We start from the raw sequence: 9,430 nt of genomic DNA, 5'->3' as shown, positions 1-9,430 counted from the left end.
TAAGCAAAATTATAAAAATCTGAAAGCAAATTAGAACATTTACAAAGTTTCACCTCATCTAAATTCCAAATATTCACATAGTTTCAAAACTACTACCACATACAAATCATGATTGCCTCAACTGTTGTAGTGCTGATTACAGCCGATGATTAAAACTACCACCAAACAAAAAGATTGGAGGTACTACAACTAATATCAAGTTACACATGAATAAAATCAAGCTAGGTTGAGGTGCAACTAAACTGCTGCCGATGATGATCTGATGAACTTTCTGATCACCAAACACCAAATCTGTAATAAAAAAGGAATGTCTTTATTTCACTATGGATCAAAAATTGAAAACTCTAATTAAACTCTAGATATAAAAAAAATGTTAGCAGCTTTACAGATGTAGAGCATGTTATAGTGTTGATCTGCTGAAGAAACTTGCAGGCAGAAAAGAAAAGCACACCAACCAACTTATGAACACACTTTTGGAGGACTAAAAGGAGGAAAGGAACACAAATTAGTGAAAGATTAGCAAGTGAAGTTAGTATCAGGAGTAAAACATCACCAAGACTGAATACTTCAGTAAACAAACGTTGCTTGAACTTTTTTTTTAAGATTAGTATAATTGCCTAGATAAATGCATTGAGTTGCATACATGAAATCAGAAGAATTGCCTAGATAATGCACTAGGTTGCCTAGCTCACTGATTAAAATATCATTTAGCAAAATAAGACCCCTAGATAAACAGGTTCATATGACAACATAGTCAGGCAGTCAGAAAGTAAGATTGAGAAAATGACTCATCGTAATGATGTATTACCTTCAACATACGCATGGGGGAGCTGTACACACCTCCATCATGACCACAAGCTGAGCACCAATTGAGCCGCAGATTGCCCTTGGCAGGTTCAACAGCTAGAGCTTTTCTAAACCACACTACTGTTTGTCCCGGTGCCTGTCAAATGGCTCCAATAACATACAAAACAGAAGTCAACAACACATGGAGATAGCAAAAGTTCCATCTCTATAACAGTCATCAAGTCAGTTGGGTTGTTTTTAACAGGTACTATAGAGGGGAAAAAGAAAAGACACAAGATTTGCACCTTCCGGGAGCAGTCGCTTCTTTTCCTCCCCAGCTATGTCCTTAAGGGTGCAATTGTACCAGCATTCTCCCCCCAGTGGTGGACCTCCATCATGAGGATCACATATATGTGTTCCCTGGTGTTGACGGTAAAGGAGGCTCAGCAAGCTACCAAATAGAAACATCAACATTAAAACTACGGTTTATAAAACACCTGCAGACACAATTCTTGTGAAATTGTATTGTTATGCCTAGGTAGAGCATTATTATTGCTTATGGAAACTGATATTATTGCCTACCGGAACTAATATTATTGCCTTTGTAGAATATTCTTGAGAACCAACATTAAAATGCCTATACGAGATCGTAAAAGGACATTACTAACCCAATTAAAATGCTTATGAGTTTTTACCAAAATGCTTATGAGTTTTTACCAAAATGCTAGTTGATTTAGCATAAGTTTCCTAAAAAATGCTAACACAAAATAGTACAACTGTGAGTAGAAATAAATATCAGTTAGTGAAGAACCTTAATGTTGCGTATATGTACAATACGATTGCAAATAGCTCTGCTTATGCTTGCAGGTTGCAGCTCGCTGCTGGACAGCTGCTTGTGCTTACTATCGGGCAATGGTTCCAAGCCGCTGCTGCAGCTTCCCAGTGCAGCTTTGATGACCGCCCCCGGATCCATAGCCTTGATGGCCTCAGATTTAGCGAGGCCATAGAGGCGCTTGATGGAGAGCTCCTCGAGATGGAGGCAGGAGCGGAAAACACCCTCGATTCCCTTGGCTCCGAAGTAGCAGGAGCCGGCGGCAGCTCCGAAGTAGTTTATTGCCTAATAAAGTATATTGATTTATAATCAGGAACCATAATATTTCCAAATTCCCTCTCATATTATTGCCTAGCTGGTAACTATAATTTTGCCTAACAAAATACATTGTTTTGCCTTGTTATAATTATAAAATTATATAAAATAAGAACCATATTATTGCCTAGTAAACCATGTATTTAAAACCTGATCTAGGGAATTGGATATATAAAGGTAGTATGTATGGAAACCCCTTTCCTTTACAGTCATCTAGGGACAGTTTAAAAAGGCTCTTCACACTGCACTTGTGCTCCTGGATTTAATTGAAAATGATTTGAGAAACTTGCAGCATATTGATTTTGATTGACCAATCAAAGCTAAAACATCTAGCAACTAGGAATGATTTTCCGTATAGTGAATCTAGCAACTATAGCTGGATTATCAAACTATAGCTAGCACCTAGCATACTTTTATGTAATAGGCATTCATAGCTGAAATACAAAAAGATCAAAAACACCCTGAGCATCTAGAAGTATACCATGCAAATTCAAGCTCGTCCTCATAATCACTTGAACATGTCACCCTCCCTGGCTCCTGCTTATAAAATGTTGAAGGACACAAAGCTCCACCAAACTATGGCAAACATGATAGGAAAATGAAAAACAGAAATAAGTTATAAGCTACACCTAGATACTATCATTATTAAAGCTAACACACGTGCAGTATGCATAACATCTACGAATACCATCTACAGCTCGATCAATCGAGCAACATACACCCTTTGTCCTGTTGATTAGGAAATAAAATAGTAAATCAATACATCTATAGGCTCTGCGTTTCTAGCCAAAGGGTAATACTAGCATGCTGTAAGATGAAAAGCTTGCATTGAAATTGTGAGGAGATGAGATAACAACCACTAGTATGCAGAATGAAGAAAGGGAAGGCACTCACGAAGAAGCTCCCCTCGCCCATCTGCAGGTTCTGCATCCGAAGGGGAGTGAGTGGGCCTTCACCACGGTGCTTGAGAAGCTGCCTCCATGCATCACGCACCTACACTGTTTTGCCTACGCGCAGTGGAACATAGCTCCCAAATCACGGCCGTCGTCCCGCTCGCCGCGTCGTACACCAACCCCAATGCCTGCTCGTGTGGCTGCTGTCCCGCCGCCTCCTGCCACGGGCATAGGGCTCGAAGTAGCTGTGGGGGCGAGGCACCCGGATGAGGGGGAGGAGGATGCGGAGGTGGTCCTCGAGCTAGCTAGGGAGGGGAGCAATGGGTGGATCTGAGCAGCAGTAGGCGGTGGATCTGTGCAGCGGCAAGCGATGGATCTGAGGAGGGGGGAGGGGAGGGAGAGGGGGTGAAGGGAAGAAGGGGGAACACCTGGAGTGGCGGGGAGGCCGGCGAGCCGCACCAGTGGAGGAGCGCGGGGAGTGCTTCGTCGTCAAAGGAGTGGCACCCGGGCGTCGAGCACGAGGCGGAGGCGGGAGGCGGCCTTGATGGCGAGCCAGCGGCAGTAGACGAGGGAGCAGTGCTTGCAGTTGCCGGAGCCGAGCATGACGAAGACGAGTGCGAGGAGCTCCTCAGGGAGGCCGGCGATGCGGTCCTCCCCGCCGACAGCCTCGATGACGGAGGCGAGGAGCTGCGGTGTCATCGCGACGACGGTCGGCGGCGGGGCCGAGGGCTTGCGGCAGCGCAGATGTGGTGGGGCACGGGCCCTTGAGGGCGGCGTAGGCGGATCTGCCAAGGAAGGGGCAGGCGGAGGCGTGGGTGGCGTTAGGGGGCGGAGATGAATGGGAACAGTTCCAATTAAATGTTTTGTTGGATGTTGATGGATTCAATCGGCCGTTCCAATCGACAACAATACGGCCGGCTACAAAGAAGTCATTATCATAATATAATAGATATGGATGGCAACTGCTACAAACCACACGGCGCGTCCCCCACCCGCGGCGGCGGCTCCGGCGCCGGAGAACGTGGCCGGCCAGATGGACGACGTTTCACGCCAGCAATTCGATCACCAACAACGGCCGCGCCTGCTGAAGTTGCTAGTTACGCCCCTCGGCATTGACTACTGACGAGCCTTTTAGGGTAATGAAATGCAGTATATAATTCTCAAGTCTCGACCCAATCTTTTCTAGCAGATCTAGCAAAGTGATCCATGACGCCCACATGAGCACTGCGTTGGATCGTGACCTGCAAATGCATCGGGTAGTGCGGGCTAGCTGAAGTGAAGGTCAAGAAAATGACGAGACGATCGGCATGGTTAACGAAAGCCTGACACTGAAACTCTGAAAGCATCAGGCACGACGATGACAGGTGCGGCCTTCGTCTCAGGAACAGAAGCAACACTGCGGTCAGCAGTCGGCAGGCACCACAACAGTTAAGACAATTTCAGGAAAACGAGCACCGAATTATGCTCAGGATGTCCACACGAATGCTGGGGAGTAGAATCGATTCGAGAAAAATAAAATGGATGCAGAAAAGACAGAAAACCAGTGCTGATCAGTGATCATTCACTGAAGCGAATTGCTCTACCAGGTCGGAAGCACGCAAGAACAGCCGCTGGGAAGGAAGTGATAACTACTGCCACGAGAAGGGCAGCGACGAAGAGGTGCCGTCCGAGGAGCCCTCGCCCCCGCCGCCGCTGCCGCCGACGTGGAACATCCCGCTGTAGTTCATCTCGTTGTCGTTGGAGCTCAGCACGGTGTTCAGCTGCTGCCCGCCCTCCACCACGGGGCATGAGGGGAACCCGGCCGTGGCCGCGGCGGCGGCGGCGGCCTGGGGGCGCGAGAACCACGACGGGCTGCCGAACTGCAGCCCCGACACCACGGGCTGCGCCATGGGGACGTGTTCAGTCGGGACCATCCTGCTGACGTCGATGCTGGAGGAGTTAGCCGGAGCTGACAGAAGAGAGAGAGCACAATCCGAGTCGAGCACGCGGGTCAGCCCGTCGGAGAACATCTTGCCGCCGGTGCTGCTCTCGGGAGGTGCTGCCGTCTTGAGGACCGGCTGGCGCGCTGAAGCCGGAGCCTCCAGCACCACGCCGGTGGCGAAGTTTATCTCGCCCTCCTGCAGGAAAGGGAAGCGGCGGCCTTCTTTGGCGTAAGCAGACGACGAGCCGACGAAATTATGCCTGTTGCTGGTGCCCAGAGGGATTTGGTGAGCGTAATATGGGCTCTCCTCGGTTTTGATTACACCCGGCCAGTTCGCATCAAGTCTTGGAGCGGCAAATGGTGAGAATCGTGTCCCTGAATATGAAAGAAACGCTGATTAGGTGACGACTGATAAGGTGGTAATGCAGCTGCCAGCTGCTAGACATACATCTAGCAACATAAATAATAAATGAGCAAATTACTACTGTTCTCAAATGACTTAATGAGAAACAGATATGTCTTGCAGTTATCCTATATATGAACTCATATGGGGTGTCGATTAAGTTGTGGTTCTTCAAGCACCAGAAGTAGTGAAGAACAGTTTGTCAGTATATAGAACACATCTGAAGCAAAGCAGCATATAGCCGTTAAGTGGTTCTGTAGCAACCTTTATGATCTTGAAAGCATTAGGACCTTGCATCAATTATGAGAACACAATTAGCAGAAACAAAAGAGCTTCCTAATGAGCCAAAAATTTAAACGCGTGAAAGGTACTAGTTCATAATAACTTGTTGCTAGCCTATTGCTATGAACCAAGTTTCCATTCTGCAGCATGTTAAAGTGCTAGGCAACCTCGAAAAGTTTAAAAGAGCAGAGGCAGAGAGGCAGAATTGAATCTCTGATTTATTTTTCATGTATGGGCAGACCTATTTTACAGTCTTGTTTTCTTTTCCTTTCTAGCAAGGTATGGAAATTCCAAAGATGTATCTGAACCATGTGCAGATTCAAGAAACATAGAAGATTGGTAAAAAGGAAAAAAACCTTGTTGACTCGCGATGAAGCTTGCAGAAGCCATGGTATCTGGTTGTGGCTTCCTGCGGCGGCGATTGTGCCCATCTAGCCGCTTCCTACAGCTGCGCTTGGTGTCATCGAACTCCGCAAGTAAGTGAAACCTGAATAAACATAATATCCTGGTGAGACTACTGAATTGAGTTAGGCAAATGAGAAAGTTGCTATGTCAATATGCTAACAGCATCTCTCTTGACAATATGTTTGTCTATTAAGGATCAACACTCCACACAAGGATATGAAAATAATCAACTTGATAAGTGACTAATTGACATAAAAACCTTGATGACATGGTGCCAATTATCCTACAGTCATTGCAGATTTTGTGGCAGTGTAGTTTGCCGCTCTCATAAACACATGACCTTGAATACGGCATAATTGATCAGGACCACAAGGATCGTCCTCGATGATTTGAATTTGAATATACCCGCGCTTCTTTTTTTAATTTATTGACAAAGAAGATACTCCTAGTTTGGATTTTTTTAAACGGGTTAGATAGGATGGGCCTGCATAGTCAGGCACATGATCCAATGGTATATGAAGATGCTCCTAACTAAAGAATCATCAATATAATTATTGTCAGAATATTTAATGTACTGTGCACATATGCTTGTAATAGTTAATACACAGCACACCAGGGACCAATGTTCCTATGTCAATGAAGCCGTTCAATGCCGAGAGGCTTGTCTTAGATGCTATCTTTTGGACCAAAGAACTGTCCACGCCATGAAAATATTGAAAGACCTGTTGAACTTGGACCACAACATAGTGCACTCAAAATACAGAGGTAGAAACTGACAGTTTCATTCTCCAAAGGGATAAGAAAGCTGATTTTTTTTGTAGCACACTGACTGTCACTTAATCTATAAAGTCTGCAATTTGCACGAAAAGACAAAGTAATCAATCATGGAGAATTGTCCCCACTGAGTAAGATGTTCGCAGAATATATGACGAGAGTTTCACATTAGCATCCTCTATCAAGTTATAGTGTAAAGGTCCACCGCAACAGACAGGGACCGTCTGCTATTGATCAGCAAGACAAAAATGGGCACCAACACAGCTGTACTATAAAGTGGACGGAACTAAGATCGCAAATGTAGTGATACTTCATAATGCCAAAATTCAATTACTATCAGACAAAAAAAAGGATGGTTCAGGCTGAAAGGAAACAAAATATTCGGTGATAGAATATTGTTGGAAGATTTACTACATGAACTACGAAACATTTGTGGTGGCCTAGAAAAAGTGTATATAATGCTCAGAAATGTAGCTGAATTTTTTGTCATGGTTCATTGATGTCTCCGCGACTAACAGTGCCCAGAAAACCATGTTTGCTGCCATTGCTAGCTCAGAAGTACAAATGCTGAAGTGAAACACAGATGAAGAAGACAGGGACAGAAACTCCCAAGAATAAGCAGAATCTCGTTTTGACAGGCCATATATAGGACTGTTGACTTGGACAGCAGCCATAAAACTGTGGATTCATACTCATGACTCATCCCTGGCCCTCTCAAAGTTTCAAAGCATAGCAATGGCCCAGGGAAAAAAAGAGGTTTAGGCATAGTAGGCTAGATCCATCATATAAACCTCTTCCAGCAGTAGTACTGACTTTGTGGGTATGGGCACAATATCTGCAGAGATACTAGTATATCGCCTTTGCTCTATCAGACAGGAGACGCAGCCGCTAGCTGCTAGCAGTAGCAGCAGATGTGGTAGGCCAGCAGCTGCCGCCTGAAATGATGGTAAACCAAAGCTGGCTGTCCGCGTCGGCAGTGCTGCCTCCATTCTCCAAGGGATTGGCCGCCCCACATCTGCCGGGGAAAAAAAAAGAGAGCATCCTGTCGCCGCCATAGCATCCACGAGGGAAAAGCGCAGGGGATCACGTCGATTCCCCCCGTTTCCAGCTAGGCAGCTACCAAAGCAGGCAATCATGCTCGGCCTCCGGACTTACTCCATATCAGCTCGCGGTCGCGTTTTTTTTTTTTTGAGAAAACTCGCCGAACACACACAGGGTGACAAGGAGTCAGGGAGAGAGGGGTCACTGTGTGTGTAGGTGATCTTGGGCAGACGATTGGGGAGCAGCTGCCCACTTTGCCAGCAGCGTTAACTCTCATCAGCGCGTCAGAAAGTGAAGCGCTGAGCACGCAGGGCAGGAGCAGCGCAGGGGGGAGAAAGGAAAAGGCGTGGCAATAATTCATCAGGCAATGCTACAGTGATGGTAGGGAACGGAGGAATTTTCTCGGAACTGAAAAACTGGAAAAAGTCATGCCGGAAAAGGTAAAGTTGTGCATCCTTGAAACGAGACAGTGGGGGGAGAGAGCTACAACAACAACAAGAAGGCAGCAATGGTGGATGGAGCCGATGCTGATCCCCAGCTAGTACTGACGAGCGAAGGGGCGGAAGCGATCGGGCAGCTAGCTAGCTACACGATGGCAGCGAGCGCGGGGGTGGTGGTGGTGGTGGGGTTGGTTGGGTTACCTGCTGCACTGCTGGCAGAAGCGCATCTCGCGGCCGGCGACGACGACGACGGGCGTCTTGGAGTGCGCCTCGCACACCTTGTGCCGCCGGTGGTAGTCGCGGCACTTGCTCAGGTCCGCCGTACACCCCTCCACCGCGCACGACGGGCACTGCTGCTGCTGCTGCTGCCCGCCGCCGCCGCCAGCCGGGCGCGCCCGCTTCGCCGGCGCGCCGGGCCCGGGCGACGACGGGCCTGCCGCCGCCACCGCCCCGGAGGCTGCGGGGGCGGGGGCCTTCCCCGCCGCGGCGGCGGGCTGCCTGCGTGCCGGCCCCGCTCCGAGCTCGCACTCGCCCAGCCCGCCAAGCTTCAGGTCGACCGAGCACTCGGGCGCCCCGGGCGGGCGGTACGCCGAGGCGGCCGCATTGCCGTGCCCGCCGGACGTCCCCGCCGCTCCCGCTGCCGCCGCCGCCGCGCCGCCCGCGTGGTCTTGCTCCAGCTCCGCGAGGTCCCACGCGCCCGGCGCCTTGAGATCCCAGTCCATGCCGACGCCGGCCTCTCCTCAGCTCAGCTCAGCTCAGCTCGAGCTCTCCTCTACCTATCTACTGCCTGCCCAAGCTGTCACCTTCCCTCCTCTTCCGCACGCGCTCGAATGGCTATTTCGGGCTGCTCCACTCCCGGGGCCTGTCCCTCTCATTCCGCGGGCATTTTCTTGCCACGGCCGAGGTCTCGGTCGGGGAGATGGCAGTGGCAGCACCAGATCTACTGGCTAATTGGTGTCCCAGTCCCAGAGGAGCTCGGCCAGATCGAAGCACGAGCTCCAGTGTCCAAACCAAACACACGCTGCAATCCAGCAAACGCAACAAGGGATTGAGCTGCGAGGCTGGATGGAGAAGACTATTAACTATTCAGAGTGAGAGCTGAGCCGAGGAGAAATCAGAAATGGAAGGTGCAGTGTATAGATAGCGGCGGCGGCGGCGGCGGCGGCCAACAAAGATTTGCGGCAACAAAAGCGAGGCCCGGGAGTGGAGGTAGCAGTCAGTACTTACAGAGGCAACAGCGACTGTAGCAAGGGAGTGTGTGCATGAAAAGAGACGGGGTGAGAGAGAGGGAGGAGGAGACGACGAGGAATCGAGTGGAGGACTGGAGGAGGAGGCCAA

The 9,430-nt window shown here is 48.9% G+C and overlaps 2 protein-coding genes across 12 annotated transcripts; both read right to left on the bottom strand.

Annotated features, from left to right (window-relative positions):
• Positions 1–3,497, bottom strand: LOC120678715. Of its 11 annotated transcripts, none has more exons than XR_005676706.1 (8): positions 3,255–3,497; positions 2,828–3,131; positions 2,415–2,509; positions 1,598–1,903; positions 1,092–1,237; positions 809–943; positions 387–481; positions 1–291 (listed from the first exon to the last, which is right to left on the bottom strand). XR_005676706.1 is itself a non-coding variant. In XM_039960027.1 (6 exons), the coding sequence occupies exons 1-4, from the start codon at positions 2,861–2,863 to the stop codon at positions 915–917; spliced, it is 486 nt and encodes a 161-aa protein (XP_039815961.1). In that variant the 5' UTR covers positions 2,864–3,248; the 3' UTR covers positions 1–291; positions 387–481; positions 809–914. The 11 variants fall into 11 exon arrangements, 3 of the variants coding, with proteins under 3 accessions (XP_039815961.1, XP_039815963.1, XP_039815962.1); XR_005676707.1 differs by having other exon boundaries at positions 2,828–3,071; XR_005676708.1 differs by lacking the exon at positions 2,828–3,131.
• A 716-nt stretch (positions 3,498–4,213) lies between these two features.
• On the bottom strand, positions 4,214–9,430 carry LOC120678714 (teosinte glume architecture 1-like). Its single transcript, XM_039960026.1, has 3 exons — positions 8,294–9,430; positions 5,789–5,919; positions 4,214–5,122 (listed from the first exon to the last, which is right to left on the bottom strand). Exons 1-3 carry the CDS (start codon positions 8,812–8,814, stop codon positions 4,455–4,457), a joined length of 1,320 nt encoding a protein of 439 aa, XP_039815960.1. The 5' UTR covers positions 8,815–9,430; the 3' UTR covers positions 4,214–4,454.

The sequence above is a fragment of the Panicum virgatum genome, chromosome 6N (genome assembly GCF_016808335.1).
Source record: "Panicum virgatum strain AP13 chromosome 6N, P.virgatum_v5, whole genome shotgun sequence".
NCBI lineage: Eukaryota > Viridiplantae > Streptophyta > Magnoliopsida > Poales > Poaceae > Panicum > Panicum virgatum.
This window is presented reverse-complemented; position numbering and strand designations above follow the sequence as displayed.

What these genes read in the sequence shown, in the direction of transcription:
- LOC120678715 (XM_039960027.1), bottom strand. Translation starts at nt 2,863, where the DNA reads ATGCAGAACCTGCAGATGGGCGAGGGGAGCTTCTTC. An exon ending in TGGGCGAGGGGAGCTTCTTC is followed by an intron (nt 1,904 to 2,827) that starts GTGAGTGCCTTC and finishes ATACTTTATTAG; the next exon opens with GCAATAAACTACTTCGGAGC. An exon ending in TACATATACGCAACATTAAG is followed by an intron (nt 1,207 to 1,597) that starts GTTCTTCACTAA and finishes CGTCAACACCAG; the next exon opens with GGAACACATATATGTGATCC.
- LOC120678714 (XM_039960026.1), bottom strand. Translation starts at nt 8,814, where the DNA reads ATGGACTGGGATCTCAAGGCGCCGGGCGCGTGGGACCTCGCGGAGCTG. An exon ending in TTCTGCCAGCAGTGCAGCAG is followed by an intron (nt 5,920 to 8,293) that starts GTAACCCAACCA and finishes ATGTTTATTCAG; the next exon opens with GTTTCACTTACTTGCGGAGT. An exon ending in CTTCATCGCGAGTCAACAAG is followed by an intron (nt 5,123 to 5,788) that starts GTTTTTTTCCTT and finishes TTTCATATTCAG; the next exon opens with GGACACGATTCTCACCATTT.